This window comes from Phalacrocorax aristotelis, chromosome 5 (genome assembly GCF_949628215.1).
Source record: "Phalacrocorax aristotelis chromosome 5, bGulAri2.1, whole genome shotgun sequence".
In the NCBI taxonomy this organism is placed as follows: Eukaryota; Metazoa; Chordata; class Aves; order Suliformes; family Phalacrocoracidae; genus Phalacrocorax; species Phalacrocorax aristotelis.
This window is the reverse complement of record NC_134280.1, coordinates 46,499,126-46,521,715: the sequence shown is the minus strand read 5'-3', so window position 1 is coordinate 46,521,715 and position 22,590 is coordinate 46,499,126. Positions and strand designations below refer to the sequence as shown.

General features: G+C 42.1%; 2 protein-coding genes across 4 annotated transcripts in view; both read left to right on the top strand.

Moving 5' to 3' along the window:
* Nucleotides 1–374: 374 nt before the first annotated feature.
* API5 (apoptosis inhibitor 5) lies at nt 375–16,983 on the top strand. Of its 2 annotated transcripts, none has more exons than XM_075094316.1 (14): nt 375–573; nt 4,085–4,246; nt 5,409–5,502; nt 6,544–6,609; nt 6,966–7,117; nt 8,486–8,692; nt 9,219–9,323; nt 10,008–10,097; nt 10,689–10,870; nt 11,079–11,172; nt 11,683–11,739; nt 12,663–12,739; nt 13,079–13,215; nt 14,806–16,983. In XM_075094316.1, the coding sequence occupies exons 1-14, from the start codon at nt 502–504 to the stop codon at nt 14,883–14,885; spliced, it is 1,575 nt and encodes a 524-aa protein (XP_074950417.1). In that variant the 5' UTR covers nt 375–501; the 3' UTR covers nt 14,886–16,983. The 2 variants fall into 2 exon arrangements, with proteins under 2 accessions (XP_074950417.1, XP_074950415.1); XM_075094314.1 differs by lacking the exon at nt 14,806–16,983 and adding an exon at nt 13,490–13,662.
* A 1,743-nt stretch (nt 16,984–18,726) lies between these two features.
* TTC17 (tetratricopeptide repeat domain 17) overlaps nt 18,727–22,590 on the top strand; it is a 63,582-nt gene continuing 59,718 nt past the window's right edge. For both annotated transcript variants that reach the window (XR_012660728.1, XM_075094313.1), the window contains exon 1: nt 18,727–18,957. Coding sequence is in view for 1 of the 2 variants with exons in the window: in XM_075094313.1 (XP_074950414.1) it covers nt 18,742–18,957 (216 nt within the window). In the remaining variant the exon portion in view is untranslated. The remainder of the gene's footprint in view (nt 18,958–22,590) is intronic.

Here is a 22,590-nt window from a genome sequence, read left to right as displayed (position 1 = left end):
CACACACATCCTGTACTGCTCCTGACAGCAGGAAAGGCTGCTGGGTGCCGTGCCTCAAGATTGAGGGCCAGGTGAATTAAAACCACCTAAATTTTGTAATATATTTATCACCAGGCAGCTGTGAGAGTGCATTATGTTTTGCACCCCGATGACAAGAACAAAGAGATGAGGCCCCACGCAGGACCCGGCGCACGCCTGTTATATCCAATAGCCATTTGATACGTCACCTAAGCTCCTTTGGCATATGGCACACTACGGCGGGAGCGTGGGTGGGGCGTGGGGGTGCCCATACCCACACCCCTTCTCCCCTCCGCCCGGCCGCTCCACCGCTAGCGGGCGCTGCGCAGGCGGCGGCGCACGGCCGCTCTGGGAGTTTGGCCTCGTTGGTGCTGACGGCGGCGGCCCGAGCGGCAGCGGCGGCCCGAGCGGTGGCAGCGGCGTTGGCGTTGGCGTTAGCGGCGGCCTCGGTTGCAGCGGCGACTCCTGCCCGTTCCCCGCCGCATGATGCCCACCGTGGAGGAGCTCTACCGCAACTATGGCATCCTGGCGGACGCCACCGAGACGGCGGGCCAGGTGCGGCGTGGCTGCGGCCTGCAAGGCCTCACTTAGGCCACGGGCTCGAGTAGTGCGGGCGTCGCCGCCGCTGCCGCGGGGTGCTCCAGGCGGGGCGGGCTGGGATGCGATGCCTTCGAGGGGGCTGCTTGCCCCGCCGGACAGGCGCCGAGCGCGCAGGTTCTCTCACGGCCCGGCCCGGCCCGGTGGGGAGGGGGAGGCGGGTAGCGCTGAGCTTCGCGCCCGCGGTTCTGCGGCGGCGGTGGCGGATCGCGTCGCTTTAGCAGCAGCATCCTCCTACTCCCGCCCCGTGGCAGCTCGCCTCTGAAATGTGGCGTCGAGCATTAACTCGCTACCAGCTACAGCCGGGCGGTGTTCCGCGTGGGGGCGGGGAGCGCCGCCCGCGGGCAGGCACCGGCGGCCGTCCGGGCCCCATCCGGCCCCGATCCAGCGCACTGGCAGTCCCGGAGACCTCCCACAGGCTCTCCTGCTGAAAGGCTTGCTGGGGGAAGGTGAAGTCTGTTACGGTTTGATAACCGCTTATAGCTTCCCTTCCCCCCCCCCTTAAGACAAGAATGGAAGGACGATCCTCGCGGCTAAAGGATATTTATCTGTAAAATCCTGGCAAGATCTGCCGTTTGTTTATACCATTACTGAATTATTCGGAAAAAGAGACTGACTTACCATACTAAAATACCTAGCATATTACCAACACAGAATATTATGGTTAGTTAAAACTAGTTTTTGAACTGCATTAGGCTCTTGTTTTACTGAATGGCTACCTGGAAAAGCAGCAGACACTTTTTTTTTTTTTCCAGCCATTATGTGCATAAGTAGGGAAGTAACTTTGCACATACCCAGCGCTGGATTTTCAACTAGATACTGTTATGCAAGATCTGCTGTGCAAGATCATTTGGGAAGTTCTTTAAAAGAACAAGCAATATGGTGGTTGTCTGAGTGGTGTTTTGGTTGTTTCCTTCTATTTCAAGTCTGTTCACTTTGCTTGTGTAATTATGCCCTAGTGAAGCAAAGCATCGTTGCAGACAGTCCAACAAAAACATCATCTTGGAGCCAACCAAAAAATGCAACTAAAACGTTGGGAATCATGGGAGGAGATGCAGAACAAAACAGATGCCATTGCTGTGCTGTTCTACAAATAGCTAGTCCATTGTCATTTTGACTTTTATGGGTAACTTTGTGAGGTAGGAATGGCCAGCTTGGGTAAAGTCCAGCAGTCAAGAAATGCAGCCTGTGGCACAGATGAGTCACAGGTACTTAAGAACCTTCAAAGGCAGGTAGAGAATGATGATTCCTGATAACGGCCTGTGGGCTTCCGGAGCCAGAGACAGTGCCTTTGTAATTTGCATATCTTGCTGGATTGTTCTTCAGTGAACTTTCCTGATGCTTTTTTTAACTTATTATATTTTTGGTGTACATACCTTCGGTGGCAAAATGTTCCATTTCTTCATTAACCTTTGCAAAGGAGTTCTCTCCTATGAACTTGTCATTTCATAATCTTATTTGACATCTCTAATTTTGGCATTCTGACAAGCCATGAGTAATTGCTCCTGATTCATCAGTTTTATCCCACTTATTACTTTATTATCTCTTAACAACCTTGTGAAGATGAACTCTCACTACAAAAAGTCATAGTCACCCTGTCTCAAAAAGGAAGTTTCAAACACGGGAAGAGCATGGGGACAACCAGAAGTGTGACATTAAGAGGAGTAATTTAAAAGACCAGAACTATCGAGCTTGTAAAAGAGTGTTTCAGTTGAGAAAAGGGCTCAGGTATGATGTGTCCACCTCATGAGTGGAATGAAGGTGAGAAGATGAAAAAAAACTGTTAGGAAGCAGTTTTAAAATAAAGGGGATGATGAACTTTTCTCCATAACACATTGTGAAACTTGTCACAGAACATCATAGGGTATGAATTGGTTCAGGAACTAACGTAGAGAAATTAATGGATGGTTGGTTAATTGACAGTTATTAAAAATAAAGGTCTGGACGCTATTTCTGGCTTAGGGAATTCCTTTGTTACAGACTGGGGGGAAATGGGCAAAACTGAAGGATCACACAGCTCCAGCTGCCTGCTTTTTTCTTGAGCATTCAGTGCTGCTGGGTACAGGGTAAAACAAACTCCTGCCTGAATTGGATTTTGCCTAAATGATAGGAGTCATTAGCATACAGTAATACAGATTTGTGGAACACAAGCTACTCTGTTTCATTGCTGTATGAATGTTTTTTTAATATGCTTTAAGTTTAAGTAATGTGTTCCATGAAAAAGTTCTTGAAGTGTAGTCTGAGAACCTGAGACCATAATTGCCTGTGTTTCATTATTAGTTTGTGCTGGCTCGTTCTTGTCTTTGCTGGTGAGTGCACTGTATTGGCACAGCTGCAGGGCAAATCGAGTGGGGATGATCAGGTGAAAAGCAACAGGTTTTTTTCCTTGGTTATTTTTCTTCCAGCTCAGTGTCCCAATCCACTCCAGAATCTGGCAACATGGAGAGCCATCAACAAGGTGTAGAGTGTGTTTAAGGAGCGTGGGTACTCAATGTTAAAATACCACTTACTTTAGCAGTATTAAATGAATGCAGTGTACTGCTTTGTAAATTCGTATCTATTTGCTGTGGGTGAACTTTTATGTGGAGTAGGGGTGATGATATGTGTGACTCCGGGAAATTTAGTGTAAATAAAGCAGAGTGCCTTGTGCTGTTAATGTTGCTGTTCAAAGTAGGGTAAGTTGTCTAAAGCATTCTTTTTGCAACCGTGAGGAAAATTAAGGATAGAAGGTTCTGATTTCTCCTAGCATCCTAGTAATGCTGAGTTTTATTTCTCAAACCCATAGCTAGCCACAACAAAGACTTCCGTTTATTCTGAAGTTTGACTCCTGCAGGCACAAAGGCAGAAGCGCCTGTATGATTCTAGTTGGAGCAGCTAGAGAATATTCTACTCTGTTGCTGAAGTGTTTATTTCTATATTTCAACTGGAGATTTGTTTTTTAATCTAGTCTCTATAACAGACATTTTAAGAACTATGTTTTATCTCAGATTAAGTTAACTGCTTGGGTAGATGCCAAAGATGCTTTAGCGCAATATGCATCAAAAATCCTTCATGATCCATTCCAGTGGCACAGTTGTTGGGAGAGGTAATCTCTACTTGAGAGACAACAGACGAGCAGAAAGGCGGCAGAAACTCCTTGAAAAACTGCCGAAGTTCACTGAGGGTGATCATGTAATTCCCTGAGGCTGCACAAGTGGGGTGCAAGAGCCTTAGGGCTGGCAGTTTGGACAGTAAGCACTTGAACAGACAGAGGAACCAGAGCAACAGTAAAAACCAGTCAATAGAGGCGAATTTTACTAAAATGGCACGGTTATATCGGTTCAAGAGATAAATTTATTTGTTTGTCTGAGGCTTGTATAATTTAGTTCACTTCAATAGCTGAAGTGAATGGGAGAGAAAAAAATCCTTTTCCTGTCCTGAGAATACCCCAAGATTTTTCTATTTATATATTCTGTCTTTGCCCTTTCAGCATAAGGATGCATACCAGGTGATCTTGGATGGTGTGAAAGGAGGTGCCAAGGAGAAGAGACTTGCAGCCCAGTTTATTCCTAAGTTCTTCAAGCATTTTCCTGAGCTAGCTGACTCGGCTATCAATGCCCAGTTGGACCTCTGTGAGGATGAAGATGTTTCTGTAAGGATAAGAATCTTCTAGCAAGTTGATATGTTGAATTTATATTTTGTTGAATTTATATTTTGTTGAATTTATATTTTGTTGAATTTATATTTTGTTGAATTTATATTTTGTTGAATTTATATTTTGTTGAATTTATATTTTGTTGAATTTATATTTTGTTGAATTTATATTTTGTTGAATTTATATTTTGTTGAATTTATATTTTGTTGAATTTATATTTTGTTGAATTTATATTTTGTTGAATTTATATTTTGTTGAATTTATATTTTGTTATATTTTGTTATTTTTCTTGTCTTTTTTTTAATGTCTTTTGGGAAGGGAGGGTTGGTCTTTCGGAAACTTAAGAATACTTAGTTATATTCCTACAGTGGAATAATCTGTTGTGTGATGGTCTGGGAAGATACATCAGTCTTCATTTGTCTTTTTCACTCCCATCATTGGTCAGAGGAATACCTCTGTAGAAAGAAACTTAGATACAGTTTATTTGAATATCTATTACATTTTTTCCTTTCAAAAAGTGCTTTGTGGTATAAATCCTGCTGGGAGGCAAGAAAATTTTGTTCACGACGTAGAAACATGGGGCTGTGATTCTGAATGTATTATTCTTGCAGAAGTCTTGAGATGCTTCATGCTCCTTCTGCAGTGTTGATAGAAGCTGCACCTTTGAAGCATCTTTGGTTATCAGATCTTAAATGATTTGGGCAGATCATTTAAGGGTTTTTGTCTGCGCTGGGAACAAAACCCAAGGTTTAGCTCTGCCATATGCACAACTGAATCTGTCCTTCCTGTTAGCAAATAAGACTACATAATAACACAGATTCCAGCCCTTTATTTTGTTGATCAAATGAATGATTTTGTGAATGGAGGTGCTGTTTGAATTTGGTCCTTCTCCAGTGCTGCTAAGAAAAAAATATTTTTTTCTTCATAAATACATCATAATAGTTTCATGGCAAATATGAAGTTTTGGTGGCCATTAAAGTCTGAAACTTGAACATTCCTTTTTGAATATGATAGGTATGTTAAAATAATGTGTGGTCATTTTCTCAAATTTGGCTCATTTTTCTGCCAAACTTTGGTAGTTAAATAGCCTGACTCTTTTTTTTGTAATTAATTTAATTTTTTTAATTTTTTGTTTCCACAATACTGACATTTTTGACAGATCCGGCGACAAGCAATCAAGGAATTGCCTCAGTTTGCCACTGGAGATAATCTTCCTCGGGTAGCAGACATACTCACCCAGCTTCTGCAGTCAGGTAGGAGGCGTAGTTAGTTTCCTGGCTGATCTCCTTTTGGTGCACCTAAAAATGTATACAGTTTTGTTCTGTAAAACGTTTTTGTTGATTCATAATTCATTACAAAGCAGTCTGTCCCAGTGCCATTCATGTCTTGCTTCTGCTCTTTCCGCCCCCCCCCCCCCCCCCCCCAACTTTATATTTGCTGTATGGTTATGCTGCTGCTTCTGCTGAAAGGTTGCTAATTATCCTAATCTAAACTAAAAATCTTTCCATTATATTGAACAATTTTTTTTTCATTCAAGTTCTCTGAAAGCATCTGTAGAAAAAGGGGAAAAAAAAAACCCAAAACAAAAAAAACCCTGCCCCCTTCCAGTACGGACTGCAGCAGATTGCCTTCTGAAAAAGTTATTTGATTTCTAAATGAGGTAGTCAGGAACTTTAAAAATTCTGAAGGCATTTTCTTCCATACAATGCCTTTTTGGTACAAAGCACTTAGAATTTAATATACAATATGTATTTTTTTAAAATCTGAATAAGTTACAGAGAGCTAAATATTAGATGGTCAAATTTGTATTAAAAATGCATGATTAAGTCTCTAGGCTTCTCAGAAGAGACTTTTTTTCTTTTTTGAGACGTAAATGTTTCTCCGTTTACTTCAGGAGGTAAATTGTTTCTCCCACCTAGAAATGCTATAGACTACTTAAGAGTTTAGAAAGAAATAACTACTTATTTTACCTTAATTTAGTAAAGGTCAGCTTGTTTATTCAACTGTTCCTTAAAATGACTAGATATATTGATGACTAATTCTCCCTCAAGTTTGCAGTCCGATCAAGTTTGTAATGTTAAAGTTTTGGCAGGGAGGCTGAAGTGGCAAATAGCTTTTTGTTTTTCTTCTAGCTTTCTACTTCTGAGTAGTAGTCATTAAAAATACCAGTTATGTTGTTTACAGTTAAATGCTGAGGATAGAATACTACTTGTGTGATATTAGAAATCTTTGGTTTTCTGCTCTTAGGTTTGCATTTCAAGGATATGCATACCAGGTTTTTTTTCTCTCTTCAGATGATTCTGCAGAATTCAACTTGGTGAACAATGCTTTGCTCAGTATATTTAAGATGGATGCTAAAGGTAAAGGACACATTTTTCTATAAATGTCTTTCACTAATACTTCCCAGTCTCTAGTAGGATAACAGGACTCAATTTTGTATCTTCTTACTAAGTTGCAGAAGTTAGGGGCACACACTCGTCGTTTGGTTTTAGAAACAATACTGAACTTTTCAATAATTTTGAATCTGAATTATACAGACCAGTAAAAGAATGTGGATTCTTATGTCAAGCTATGTGAAAATTGTAGTTTTTCTTAAAAGTTAGTATAGCAGTTATTGTAAAATGTTTCATGGGGTCTTAGAGAAGGAAACTTCTTCTGCATAGAAGGTTCAGCTCTTCTAAAATAATGTACATTACCCGATTTATTCTCCCTTCAGGGACTTTGGGAGGCTTATTCAGTCAAATTCTGCAGGGAGAGGATATTGTGAGAGAGCGAGCCATCAAGTTCCTCTCTACAAAACTGAAAACCCTGCCTGAGGAGGTAATGACAAAGGAGGTAGAAGAGTTCATATTGGCTGAATCAAAGAAGGTGAGTGTCGTATTTCAGTACAAACTTAAGTATTATTAAACCATCCCTCATCACTGGTGTTGCTTTGGAGATCTGTTTAAACTACTTGTAGAGTTAAGCATTGTACAAATGTGGTCTTCTAGTTATCCTATTCTGCTGCAATCCAAACTTTGCAGCGTTTTTTGTGGGAATGTTAAAATAATGCTAGGCTCTTCTCATTTTGTAAGAGTGACTTTTATTAGAATCATTCATGTTGGAAGGGGACTTTGGGAGATCAATCCGGAGATCAATCACGTCAGTGATTCATGCTCAGCTGAGTTCAGATCAGATTTCTTGGTGCTTTGTCTAGCTGGGTTTTGGAAACCTCTAAGGCTGGAGGTTGGCCATGCTCTCTGGGGAACCAGCTCCAACGTTTAATTGTCCTCAACATTTTTTTTTTTTCCTTTATCCAGTTGGGACCTCCCATTTCAGTTTTGTATCATTGTCTCATTCTCACCCTGCCCCACCTCAGTGAAGAACCTGGCTACTGCTCTTCGTGACTTGCTCTTAACATATCGGAAGATCAGTGTTAGGTTGCATTACCCCCTTATGACTTTCTTTAGGCTGAAAAAGCACAGTTTCCTTAGGTTCTGCTCACAGGTGATGTGCTCTAGACACTGATCACCTTGTTGGCTGGGCTTTCTAAAGCTTATCAACAACTTCCTCATACAGGAGGGCCTGACACTAGGTGCAGTATTGGAGATTTGGTCTCATGAAGGTATAGCAAAGGGCAATCCCCGATCCCTTTGCCTTCCCTCAGTCTACTGGCTGTGTTCTTGTCACAGCCCAGGACACTGTTCATCACCCAGGGAATGATGCTGACACTTAGGTTTAGCCTGCTGTCCCCCAGAACCCTCAGGGTCTTCTCAGCAGAGCAGTTCCCCAGCCAGTCAGTCCCCAACTTGTGCTGATGCATGGAAATTAGTTCATCCCAGATGCAGGGCTTTGCATTTATTTGTCTTTGTTGAATTTCATGAGATTCCTGTGCATTCCCCAAGCTGAGAAAGATACAAAAGGTATTAAAACAATCAATAATGAGTAGACATTCATTTAATATTTATTCTGCCTGAAGGATATGATTTTGTTAGAGAAGAAATCTGTTCTTTAAGGTTAGAGTTCAAGAGGAATTATGTTTCCTAGGCACAACTTGATGGCAGTTACTTTAAGTTGGAGGTGCATCTAATTGTATTGCATGTTTTCATGTGTTCTCTAAACTTGTGTTTTCAATTAACTAGAAGCTAATTTTAAATGCTAAACATTTACACACTTCACCTTTTCAAATCAAGTAGGTTTGACTTGGAGGTTTGCAAATTACCACCATAGAAATATGTTTTCTGGTGTTCTGTTAAGGTGCTGGAAGATGTGACGGGCGAGGAATTTGTTCTGTTCATGAAAATATTGTCTGGATTAAAAAGCTTACAGACAGTAAGTGGGAGGCAACAACTGGTGGAGCTTGTAGCCGAACAAGCTGACCTGGAACAAACGTTCAATCCATCTGATCCAGATTGTGTGGACAGACTTCTACAGTGTACTCGCCAGGCAGTGCCACTCTTCTCAGTATGTATTTATTTCCTTTGTGGGAAGTTAATGGCTGTAGCTTCTCTTTGGTGTTCTCAATGATTAGGTAAGAATGACAACATATCAGTACTTCTCCACCTTCAGCTTCGAATGTATTAAAATATTGGAAAACATCTTTAGAACCTCTGTATACAAACTGCTTTTGTATTATTCTCTTGTCTTCAACGTTTTTTTTTCAAATTTAAGATGTTACAGTGAATTAGGAGAAGATTCTTGCACTAGGCTCACACCTGTATGAGTTTGATTATTTCGAGTCTAGTGCCAGGCAATTGCAGCATTTAAAGGCCTATTCACAGGTTGTAGGCAATCTTCAGCCCCTGTTGCAGACAGCCTGTGAGTTTAAGCTACCTGGAAGGGTCCCTGCGGTGTAGGAGTTAGAGGGAAGTTTAATAAAGGTATAGCTGTGTGGTAGGCATTTATGAGGGTGGCAGAGTGATGAGGGAAGAATATTTAACTCCTTCAAACTTGAAGAGTAGCCTGAATAATGTGCGGTGGTTTTTTGCAGAAAAATGTTCATTCCACAAAATTTGTTACTTACTTCTGTGAGCACGTTCTGCCAAACCTCAGTTCTTTGACTACTCCAGTGGAAGGCCTTGATATCCAGTTAGAGGTAAGCCAAACCTAAAATGTCTTTCAAATTGTAAAAAATAAGCATCTTAGACAAAAATGGCTATTTTAAAAATTGCGAACTCCTTTTTTAAGTGGTTTTCAGTTCTTGGCTTGGAGGAAGACTAGTTGCACTAGAAAACAAGATTTTGCTGTATTGGGGCATGACTGAGCATTGCCTTTTAAAGCATGTGTCATTTGTTCTGAGCTTTTGCGGCAAGGCTAGAATAAGTAGATCAGTGTAATCATTTTTATATTACTGTCAGGTTTTTTTAAGCACATAGCATTTACTGAAATGATTGTTGCATGGCTTGTGCTAATTTAGCCTCCCAAGGGAGTGGCTTAATGTCTGTAATTTTGCGTACGTTAATCAGTGCTGCGGCTTCAGTTAGATCTCTGTGAATCTCACTGTGAAGGTGAGTTGTGCTGCATATGTGGGAGATGAAATTTCTTGTTGACTAACAATGCTTGCTGGGATTAGACACGCAGGCCTGTGTTTCTGTTTGAGGACATGGAAAACAGACTAGACATGTTCCTCCTTGTATTCTTTCCTGATGTTTGGGACGGGTTTAATTGTAATAGCTGACCTCTGCTGTGCCAGCAGATGTGATAATCGCTTTTAGGTTGAAAGTAAAGCCTTTGTACTTTCCAGTTAACACAAAAAAACCCGGCTTATCCTTATGTATAGGTGTTGAAGCTTCTTGCTGAAATGAGCTCATTTTGTGGCGATATGGAGAAACTTGAATCAAATTTAAAGAAGCTGTTTGATAAATTACTGGTAAGACTGCTTAAGTTTTTACTCATGTAAACACTTTTTTAAAAAAAGTTTTAATCAAAACAAGTTATTTTTTTCTATTAATCTATTTATCCTTTTTCTAAAGTGGCTATTGCGAAGATGGCTCTGTCCATGATATAAGGTCAAATATCATTTTGCAGTTCAAAGCCTTTGTATAGATATAGAGGTCTGTTACCTGCATAATGTTTTTAATCCAGTAAACTCATGTGGTTTTGTTCCTTTTAAATTTTATAGTCATTAGAGACTCGTGTTGATCTCATTAAAGGCTGTATCTGCACTGACAATTTTAAGTAAATTCAGCGCTGTTTCAGAAGCATTGATGCAGTACGTTGTTGCTTCATGTGGTCGGACTGCTGGTGTAATATTCCCTCTGAGTTGGAGTTGTCAAGTCACATAAGTGCAGGCAAATCACCTGCACCAAGACTACCTGCAGCTGTTCGTCCCATTAGTATAAGGATGGGGATACTTCTTAAATTGTTAGCATAAATAAACACTCCAGTTCAAACACAGCAAAAGAACGGTTGGCCTGCAAAAATGTGTCTCATGCATTTGTTCTTCCTTTCTGTTCATTAGGAATATATGCCACTTCCCCCAGACGAAGCAGAGAATGGTGAAAACGCTGGCAGTGAAGAGCCCAAGCTGCAATTCAGTTATGTGGAGTGTTTGTTATATAGCTTCCATCAGCTGGGTCGTAAACTTCCAGACTTCCTCACAGCCAAGCTGAATGCAGAGAAATTGAAAGACTTCAAAATCAGGTAATCATTTAGAGGCAAGTGGTAGGGTTCTGTTACAAAGTGTAAATTTTTATTGTTTTAATGCTAAAGAAGCACAAATCAGGTCGATAGAAGACTTATTTTGAGCATTTTACCTAAAGGGAAAAAAAATGAAATTACAGCTTCCCTTTGCTTATGCTTTTATTGGGATATGTATAGTTTATTAACAGATTGCTTTTAAATTTTTTAGGCTACAGTATTTTGCTCGAGGGTTGCAGGTGTATATTCGACAACTTCGTCTAGCACTTCAAGGGAAAACAGGAGAAGCCTTGAAAACAGAGGAGGTAAGTGTTGTTCAGGAATATCTGATTTTCTAATTGAGCCTACCAAAATAACCATTGCCACACATTAATGGGCTGTAGTCTGTTGTAAGCATGCAGATAGATTAAGGGAATAATACTGCTAACATCTATTGCAACTGCATCTTACCTGATGCTGAGTTTTGCAAGCTAAGATGATCTTCTAGTTTCTACTGTTAGCTGTTCTCTGCATCCACATGTATTGGCTTAACTGTGCTCTGCATTTTGTTTTGAAGGGGAAATTTTCATATATTGGGGGGAAAAAACTAGTGGGGAGTACACTGGGACATTAAAAGCACCTAGTTAATGTAAAACTGCAAGAAGCCTAAAAGTCGCTGCAATGAAAACTCAGAAGTGTACTCACCTTTCGCTATTACTATTGCTATAGCGATGCGCGAGGAAGAGCAGTCAGTTTAATGTTACAACTTCATCAAAAGCAGTTGGCGTAACTTAAAGCTACTAGAATAGATGTTCAATCATGTTTCTTTTTTACAGAACAAGATTAAAGTGGTTGCCTTGAAAATTACCAATAACATTAATGTTTTAATCAAGGTAAGTCCTCACATTATGAAGGAGTAGGTTCACGCAGTAGAGTAACCTATGCAGGAGAAAGGAATAGATGTGAACTGAGTTGCATTGTGTTACTAAGTTAGTCGGTATTAGCCAGTTCAGGGTTGCTGCCTGCTTTACTGTTTCTGAAGAGACGTGCTGTTATGCAAGCTGCTTAGACTTTGCTGCTGCTGCTGTTGGGATAGGGTATCAAGGGCCTTTTGTGAAGCACTAGTTGCCTGCAGGAGCAGAATACCTTGCTTTAGGGGTCTCTGGATTCTCGCTGAGCCTTTTCCTTATCATTTCCCTTTCCTGCAGTGGCAGGCAGGGGTGAGGAATAGTTTGAAGAGGTGCAAGAAGAGGTAAAGGAGAGAGGAGGCAAAGCAAGCTGCTATACAGGACCTTTTTCTCCAGAGAGTCTAGGAGAGATGGGCTGCAGAAAGAGACTTCCATCCAGAGCTCTTTAAACCATTCCGATTTCTTCTGACCACCTTTTTCCCTCTTCTTTCACTTCCCATCTCTCAACTTCAGTCACCACAATAAACCAAAAACAGTCCCACAGTATTGAGAAGGCTGCCATTTACCATCATAGGGGTATCAGATGCCTCCCTGCAGGAGCCATTGTAGTTCATTGTAAGACACTTGATGTTCATAGGGAGAGGGAGAAAGCATTATTATGTCAGTATAAGACACTATTCTGTTAATGTAAATCTCATTTGAATTTCTTACTAAAGTGTATGGGCTAAGGCAGCCACATAAGGCAGTTAGCTACTGCCGCCTTCCTCCTCTGCCATGGGACTTCAAAAAGTATTTAAAATTGTTGGAAAGTAACTGTTACTCTGGAGTCTCAGTAGGTAGCTAAAATTTTGAAGTGCAATCGACATGAATTTAACTGTAGAATAAACTGTCCAATTTTGCCTCCATAGGATCTCTTCCACATTCCTCCTTCTTACAAAAGTACAGTTACACTGTCCTGGAAACCAGTACAGAAGACAGATGCCAGGTAAGAACTTTTCGTAAAAAAAAGAAAATCATGTTCATTTTTAACATTTACAAAATAAAGGTCCCAAGCTGTGTATATGTAACACAGCACAAAAGCTGAAAGTGTCACTATCAAAAATAACACCCATCCTGGAAGAAATTAAGGTTTGTGGAGTCTTGCTTTAGGAATATAATAGACTGAATCAACAGGAGACTAGCTTACTTCCTCTTTCGAAGTATTATTCAGGGCATCTTCACTAGCTGCTGCTAGCTTCCAGTGGTTAATCTTTGAGGCTGAACTGCTATTCCTGTACTTGTCACCACAGGGGTCTAATGTTCTGGTTTTGGTTTTTTCTGTCAGTCAAAAAAGAGCAAGTGAAGATACAACCTCAAGCTCACCCCCAAAGAAAGCTTCAGCAGGACCAAAAAGGGATGCCAGACAAATATATAATCCTCCCAGTGGAAAATACAGCAGTAACCTGGGTAGTTTTTCATACGGTAAGTTAGACAGCTTGGAAAAACTTTGTCAGTGACAGTTGTGCCTTGGGGTTGGGGGAAAACACAAATTAAGCCAACTTATCGTATTCTCAGAAGACCAAATTGTACTGTCACCAATTTTTTTGTGTAATGGTCTCTTTCTAGCTGCTGATCTATTATTCTGTTTGAATGTTAGCAGCCTATAAACTGTATGTCATTTGCAAGTTAGCTTTAGTAGTGTCTTAATATGTAGAGCTAGTAATGGAACTACTGTGTTCTCTATTATGACACACAGCACCCCAAATTTCCCATTGGACAGACCAGTTTCTGCAAGGGGTAGAGCTGGGCCACCTCCTGTCATACGGCTGGGCCTGTGCTGAGCTCCTGTTACAGCCACTGCTGACATTGCAGACCTGATCCAGAACTGCTGGGAATTGCCAGGTTCACTGTGCATACACACAGCTATGTCCTCATGCTCCCAGTGAGAGTGATTCTGATTCTCTGCAAGTCATATTTCTGGGTAAAACTTGAGAGCAGCTGCAGACTAGAGGAATAGGCCCAACAATGGCAGCAACCCATTCTTGTTGTCTTCCCTGTAGGCCCATCGGTCCTACCTCTGTCAAGTAAATAGCCTCATATGAAAAATTACCACCCATGCCCATAGGCTGAAAACTGATATACATAAAACAAAGAGAAAAGATAAAATCTGCAAATTTCTTACTGCAGACTTCAGATGATGCACCCATGTTCTTTTAAGATAAGCTTGTAGTCTTGTTTTCAACCAAAAATGTTTTGTTGCTTGCTGCTCGCTCTTGTTGGTGAGGTTCTTAGGCCTCTGATCAGCTTTTGATTTGTGCACTCTTCAAAATAAGCACACAGTTCTCTTTGTAGCTTAATATGACCTGTATTTTAAGACTGTATGGGAAGAGAAAACATGGAAGGGGAATGAGAGTTTGATCTCTTTTCAAACAAATCCAAAGAAACTTTTAAATATTTTGTGGGGTTTTATTGCTGTGATCAGATTTGTTCTTAACAAAGGGAAAGGAAAAATTTTCTACAGCACACAAATAGTTTATGTGGTATCTGTCCGTGTCTGGGATTTTTAATTGGATATAGTTAAGACACCAGCCCAGCAAAAAAACCTTAAGTATGCTGGTGATAACTTAATATTAGGGATAGGAGAGGACAGATAGAATGACAAAGTTGTTGTTTTCTGTCATTTTATAAAATCACTAGGAGCAAGTCAGCCAAACACCTCAAGATGGACGTGGTGTTATTGGGCAGAAAGATCAGCTAGATAGCCTCATGAAGTTCTTCACAGGCCACTTTTCAATTCTGTGGTAATGGACTGGCCCAAATACAGTTCTAAAATAATGGGACAGTTACGTATCGTTGTATTAGTATGCAGAAAGACAGCATTTAGTTCAGAGAGGCTAGTTCTCCTTTTACAGTCAGTGGGGTCTGTTGTCTGTCAAAGGATAACTAGGAGATCTCATGGCAGGATTAGCCTCAGAGACTTTAGTCAGCCTTTGATTCCTCCAGCTATTGCTATTTAATTTTGATCTGCATACAGCATAAAACCTGTATGAAAAGTTTTGATGTTTATTTCAGAGCAAAGAGGTGGTTTCCGGGGTGGACGAGGAAGAGGCTGGGGAGGACGTGGCAATCGTAGCCGAGGAAGAATCTACTGAGTAGACCGCTAAATCTTCCATGCCCCTGAAGGGCTAAAGCGAAAGTGCTACTCAGCAAGTTTGCTTGGAGTATCGTTTCCTTCAAGGACTGCCTTCCACTAAGACTGACTTAAATGTTCTTTATACCTTTCTATGTATGATCTACTTTTCTAACGGACTACAACTTGTCCATAGTGAAACTACAACTGTATTTTTGGATGCTTACAGTCAGCAGTTTTGGGTTCTTATTTTTGAAGTGTCTTCAGGATTTAATCAAAATTGGAAAAGAGCATAGATGTTTTCTCAAAAGCTACATCTTGGCAGTTTGTATATTAACCTAAAAATCAGCTACTGCATAACTGAAACTATATAATTGAGTTTATGTATTAAGTAATGGACAGGAAAGGCATGACAACAGAGATAAATGTCAGATAAGCTTAGCAGCTGAAGTAATCCTTTCCTCATCTGTAACCATATTTTGCAATATGTGGAGAAGAGTACCATTGCTAAATTTGCTTTGATTTACTTTTTAAAATGGAATTGAATGAGATACATGCTGTTTTTTTAAAGTTTGCAATACGGATGGAAGTTTATTTTGCTTGTAGCATGAAGCAGTCCTTTTACTTAGAGATGTGGAGAATGTGGTGTTTTTTGGTTTGCTCATCTTACTCTTCTCCGTGCATTGTAATGCAAAAGTGATGTTTCGCAAGTGCATTTTTAATGTTTAATATGAATATGTGCATATAGTTATGCCATGAAATTTCAGTAAATGAACAGGAAAAACAAAATAATAAATGACTAGGACTACTCCAGGAATGGGTAAAGACTGATGCAGTGATTAACCTTTATAGGCTGGAGCTGGACCGTGGCAGAACCTGGCTCTTTTCTGTGTTTTGCAGATTTCTGGATTAGTTGGCACTTGAGGGTTGGGGTTTTTCTGTTTTGGGTTGTTTGTTTTGTTATTTTTTGGGGTTGTTATTTTTTTTTTTTACCAATACAGTTGCATTTAAAAAAATATAAATAAAATTGTATTTTGGGTAAAATTGAAAAATTCCAGCTATGTAGTTAAATTCAGGTGGAAAAGTTAACAATTCCGTGCTATTTTTTTGCATAGCAACTTGGGATTCTTGTTTACTGGTGTACACCTGTAAAATACAATGTAAGAGCACAATGCTTTTTTTTTTTTTTTTTTTTTTTTTTTTTGTCACCACTCAAAATTTTTACTTCTCAGGTCATTCAGCATTGTAAAGGAATTAGCAGATAGCAAAGAAGTTGGGACAGAGGAAAAGAATTTTAATAAGTGTTCCAGGGCGTGTTGATGTAAAATAGCTTAGGCTTTAGAAGAATGATTATTTCTTATCCTCCATTTTTTGTCCAACCATTTGATATCCACAGACAAATGCCTGAAAGTGATGCTTCCCCACCTAGTTCCATTTGTATTTGCTTGTGAATCTCACTCAGGTGTCTTCATTAACACTCTTTGATGCTTACCACTACAATCAGAAGGCCAAAATATCAAAACTATGTCAAAGTTAGAGACATTTGTGACGCTAAATTAGAAGTCGATTTTGCTTAACTCTGGAGCAGTAGGCAGCAAGCTGTGGATGTTCCAGGACCCGTGAGCTGACTTTGTATTTCTGATTATGTGCCAGCTTCTAAACTCAGATTTGTCACTAAAACCAATAAACTTGGCAAAGAGCTTTTCAGGATAAATTTGTGAGATCAAAATGTCACTCTGAAAATACACACGGGGTGGGTAATAAGCTTCCATTGGGGGGGGGGAAAAATAGACATTTTGCACTGGCGGCTGTAATTTGTGTTTTGAGGGGACTTAAAAGTGTAATCTGAAAGCCTAAACATAGCTTGTAGTTAGACTAATAACTTGGTACTAGCAGCTTATTTCCTTACTGAGTTTTGAGTGAGTTTTATTTCCAGGACTCCTGTTTTGCAGAGGTGATGTGCAAAGTTCTTGTGGCCTCAGAAGTAGTTATACTCCCCCCCTGCCCCTGTTTCATATTTAATTTTAAAGCAGTGAGTTCTTGTGGAGACACCTGTTTACCATCTTGTTGAATTGTACATGTTCCCTTACGTTTTTGAAATAAATTCATTTTGTAATTTTGTTTGGCTCATTGTTTCACAGTTACTCTCCTGATACTGTAGGTCAGCAAATCTAGGAACCCTCTAAAACTCAATTTGTAGTTTTAGAAAGCAGGCGTTGTTTATTGCGGCACTGGGCACACAGGGAATTGCTCTACCTAGTGTGTGCACCAAGTTGCTCTACTACAGGGGTTATATCCAGTCAAAATATACATATTCATTAAATTTCTATGAAACAATTACCATACTCATACTATTATTGGAACTCATTAATATATGCAAATGTCCTTAACACATGGTCTTCCAGGGTCCTCTGGTGGTCATCGATAGTCTTCCTCACCATGTCTGCTGGTTGAACTCAGCCTTTGGGCATGCTCAGTTCATTTTTGGCTTGGTTACACAATTCTTACTGATGCTAAACTAGCTTATTATAGCACACATCCCTTATATATTCTGCTCAAGGATACAGTGTTTCCAGACTCCCTTCTATCTAACCACATAGCAAGTTCTAAGACTATCTTATTTGTAGAGTATTCCAGGTATTTCAAACTTAGATACGTTACTCGAATTAGAGGAGGCCAGATGTTCTTTTGAAGCCAGCATCAGCTATCACTGCAACATTTTGTGTTGGCTTAGTAAAAGGGTACTTGTGCTACCTTTTTATTTTCGTGATGTACTCTTTAGATTACTATAGATGTGTTGTTTGGTGCTCAGAAACCTTAGGAATACCACATTAGCTGTTTAAACTTTCAAGTAATTCAACTTTTAAATGCAACATTTTGGATAGGAACTTAAATATTCAGCAAAAGCTGCATGTCATACCTCTTATTTGGGAATAATCATGTGAACAGGAGTCACTCATTGTCTTAGTCAACCTTCCAGACAAGAGGAGGCTGAGGGGAGACCTTATCACTCTCTACAACTACCTGAAAGGAGGTTGTAGTGAGGTGGGTGTTGGTTCCTTCTCCCAAGTAACAAGCAATAGGACAAGAGGAAAGGGCCTCAAGCTGTGTCAGGGGAGGTTTAGATTGGATATTGGGAAAAACGTCTTTACTGAAAGAGTGGTCAGGCATTGGAACAGGCTACCCAGAGAGGTGGTGGAGTCACCAGCCCAAGGTGTTCAAAAAACAGGTAGACATGGCACTTCAGGACATGGTTTAGGAGGCATGGGGGTGTTGGGCTGACAGTTGGATCCTAGAGGTCTTTTCCAACGTTAATGAAAAAAATAATTAAAAAAAGGAACCTGGCAGCAGTAAGGAACTATCATACTTGTGGGAATATGTTCTCTATCCTGAGAGAAATGTAATCCCTTGCATTGGATTAACCACTGTGACACCATTTGTAAGCTTTTTTTCTTGTTTCTGCTTAACAGGTTTAAGTTACAGGCAAATATTACTGTTTAAGAGGCTCTGGGAAGCCTGGTGTCCCTAAGAAGCAGAGCTTTTTTGCGAAATTAGAAAAGTTGAACAAACCAAAGTTTGAATTTGGCAGCTTTTAGGTCTCACTCAGGACTGGGGAAACAGGCTGCTGGGTCTGTATTTACCATGAACTGGAATGGGAAAGATAAAGTTTCGATTTTTCACTGTAACCGAAAAGCACTAGAAGGGTAAGAAAAAAAAGGGGGGGGGGAGTGATGTGTTTTTCAGAGTTACCTTCAGCCGGCTCCTGGGTGACTGGCGCTAACCGCAGAGAGCTGCTGATGCTGTGCGGGCGGGGAAAGCAGGGCCCGTCGCCCCCCCGCCCGGGGCATCTACCCGCTCCCGACCCGCCCTCTCCCAAAATGGCGGCGGGGGTGGTTCCGGTTCCGGGCGGAGCGGGCAGGCCGGGATTGGGGAAGATGGCGGCGGCAGGAGCCTGCGGGCGGGGCGGGCTGAGTCGAGCCTGGGTTCTCTCTGGCTGGGCCCTGGGCCTGTGCTCGCTGCTGGCCTCGGGGACGCGGCCCGCCGCTGCCACCACCCACTGGGTGGTCACCGAGGACGGGAAGATCCAGCAGCAGGTGAGGGGTCGGCGGGGAGCTGCCCACCGCCGCCTGCCCCGGCCGCCTCGCCCTTTACCCGCCGCCCCGAGCCGAGCTCTGCGGCGGAGGGACGGGACCCGTCAGCGGGTAGGAGCGGTCGGTGGTTCTAAGCAAGCCGAGGAGAGATTTTTGACTTGGACCCGCGTTCGAAGCGGCGGTTCGTGCTTACCTGCAGCCTTCCCGAAAGCCTTCGGCTCCTTAGGCCGTGCTGCTGAGTAAGCGCGAAGTCGGGGTCCCGCGTGGGTCCCCGCGGCGGCAGGACCTCCACCCTCGCCGCCGTGACCTTTCCGGGGAGCCCGCAGCCCTCCCGCTCCGCCCTGCCCGGCCCGTACACCTGGTGCCGTCCCGCAGCCCTCCCCGCCGTGGCGGGGCAGCCCGGGTTACCCGTGAGTTTGCCATTTTGCACATCCCCGGCTGCATTCCCTTCCCTCTGGAGATGAGGAGGAGAAACTCTGCGGTGCCTGCTCGGCGTGAAGCGCACCGCCCCGTTCCGCGGTATTGTTGCGGGTTTAGTAAAAGCGTCTTATTTTGTTGCCGGGCAGTGCCTCACACTCACTAAGCGGATTTTTCTTACTCGCTTTGCTCTCTCTTTGTTGCAAGGGGAACAGCACCAGAAATCCACTTTTATGTCAGATGTGCTTTGCTCTTAAGCAGAACTGCCAGATCGGTTTCCCTCTGAAACAGAGGGGTTAAACTGCTGTAGCAAGTGGTGAGGCCTTCCTTCCATAAAAAAGAGGGTGGAGAGACGAGTGCCTGTTAACGTCACCTTTCTTTTGTGAGAATTTTTGGTGGGTCCTCCTGTCAGAAAGAGTTAGGCTTCTCAGACAGGTGGGACTATCTTTCTTTGCAGGAAGCCCCCGCCGCCTGTATGGTTCTTGGGCACTTCAGCTGTCTGTGTGGGTCCAGGCACTCTTTCACCCTAGTTAATCATAAATCAATGAATGATAACATTTCTAGTGCTGTCTCACCTCCTTTTTCCACTTCATACAGTGGGGAAGTGGTGAGAGTATATGATAATGATCTGAAAGCATCTGTGTATGTATATTATCAAATTTGGGTGAAGTATTGATTATTGCGTGAAAAGCAGCTGCGACTTGAAAAAATCTAATTAGCTAAAATGACTTGAAAATCTGATTAGCGAAAATCAACACTGATTTTAAGAAATAGTTTTTTACTAAGTCAGTTAACTGCTGGTACGCGTAGAAGCTTTCACTGTACTGCTGCTATGCAGTAAAGCCATTCTATTACAGTTACCAGTGCTTTTAAACCGGGGCACTCCAATGTTCCATGTATAAAGTACTCCAAGTCGATAGTGGAGATGATAAAATAATACCTGTGGAATACTCTCTTACCTGCACAGTCAAAATTAATCCATCCATTTCCAGCAAGGAAGCTCAAACTATATATATGGTATTACTTGGAATATGAGGAGCTGGATTCTTCAGTAGCTGGGGTGTGTCCAGTAAGTTTTTTTGTAGTAAGACGTATTTCAGCATCTGTTTTGGTCATCTCTCTGGCTTTTGTGAAAATGATACTTAAATTTGTGGCTATTGCCATTGTCATCCCTGCAGTGCACTTCTGAATTTCATTTTTTTCCACTTTTATTTTGGAGAATGAGAAGAGTGGGCATTTCCTAGAGTGAGCTTGAATGATGTTTTAAATGCCAAAATGTCTAATTGTGGTTCATTAGTCAGCAGCAAAACTAATGGATAATCTCCATTGTCCACCAACAGGAAGGAATTGTTAGTGTCACACTCTACACTGCGCTGGTGCAGCCCCACCTCGAGTACTGCATGCAGTTTTGGGCACCAAAATGTAAGAAGGACATCAGACTATTAGAATGTGTCCAGAGGAGGGCAACAAAGATGGTGAAAGGTCTCGAGGGCACAACTTGTGAGGGGTGGCTGAGGTCACTTGGTTTGTTCAGCTTGGAGAAGAGAAGGCTGAGGGGTGAATTCATCGCTGAGGGGTGCCCTCAGACTACACCTTCCTTAAGGGGGGCAGCGGAGCAAGAGGTGCTGATGTCCTTTCTCTGCGAATCAGTGACAGGGCATGAGGAAATGGAATGAAGCTGCATCAGGGGAAGTTCAGATTGGACATTAGGAAAAGAATCTTCACTGAGAGCATGGTCAGTTGCTGGTACAGGCTCCCCAGGGAAGTGGTCATGGCACCAAGCCTGTCAGAGTTCAAGGAGCATCGGGACAACGCTCTTAGTCATATGGTAGCGTAGGTTAGTGTTAGGTAGTCCTGCAGTTGGACTCAGTGATCCTTATGGGTCCCTTCCAACTTGAGATATTCTGTGATTCATTGGCAATAGGATGCCTTATAATAGATTCATCAATTCATTGGTAGAACCACAATATTCAAAAACATTTGAGCTATCCTCCTCCTAATACCAAGACCTACATAGTTATTAACAGGACGTAAGCCTGAAATTTCCCTGCAGAGCATCCATTTGCATTAATTTTTCAGAATGTTCTTCATTAAGTTGATATTTAACATGAGAATTTGTATTTTTACCAGTGCACTTAGTCATTCAGCCCTTCCCTCTGGCTGTTTTTACTTTGTGTTTTCAACAGGGCTTTCGTCCACATTGATCTCAAACTCTGGCTGTGCAGCTTCCTGTGCTTCTCTGCAGTGTCTGGTGTTTCACCTTCTTAGTGTACACAGAGCATTGCCTGTCATTGGCTTCTCTACTAGTTCTAATTAATCTACTCTTGGTTTATAGAAAAATATTGTCGCATCGAGTTTTTCATAGTACTCTAGACTCCTCCTCTGAATGTCCAAGTATTGATCCATTGTGCTAGTTCTTGCTGCTTGCACAGCAGCCCAAGTTTGAATTTTGAAGCACCTTACCTACTAGAAGACAGCTGCATAAGTCAAGATTCATGTTCGGAATAAGCTTCAGCTTCTGCTGGTTTGGATGCTATAACCGAAATAGGGTGACAGAGTAACACTGCTTGCCCTACAGCACAAAGCAGGGCCAACTAGATCCAGTTGCTGAGGGCCCTGCCTCGCTAGATTTTGCATCCAGGGTGAGGATTTGATGACCTTGCTGGGCACCCAGTCCAGTGGTCTACTGCCTTCAGTGTGAAATTTTTTTCAACTTTTCCAGCGAGAATTTTTCATGTAGCAACAGATGTACGATGCCTCTCACTGTCACACCTCAAGAAGATTGTGGCTCCATCTTCTCTGTATCCTGCCTTCAGGAAGCTGAACACAGCAGCAGTATCCCCCTGCAGCTGAGCCAGCCTGCTCTCTCAGCTGCTCTGAGGGTTATGTGCTCCAGGCTCCTTACCACCTCGAATGGGCTTTGTTGGCCTTGAAATGGGGGCCAGAAAGCTGAAGCAGGTACATTCTCATGGGTGCCTGGTGGAGGGGGATAATGACTCCCCTTGCCGTGCTGGCTCCAGCCTTGCTGCTGAAGCCCGAGGTGCAGTTGACTGCCTCAGCTGCAAGGGCATGCTGCTGGCTCATCACCAGCATTTTCCCACCAGAGCCCAAACATCCTTTTCTGCAAAGCTGTTTTCAGCCCCAGCTTTTCCTGCTGTGTGGGGCTGTTGCATCCCAGGTGCTGCGTTTGCGCTTGCTGTTGTTGACTTTACAGGGTCC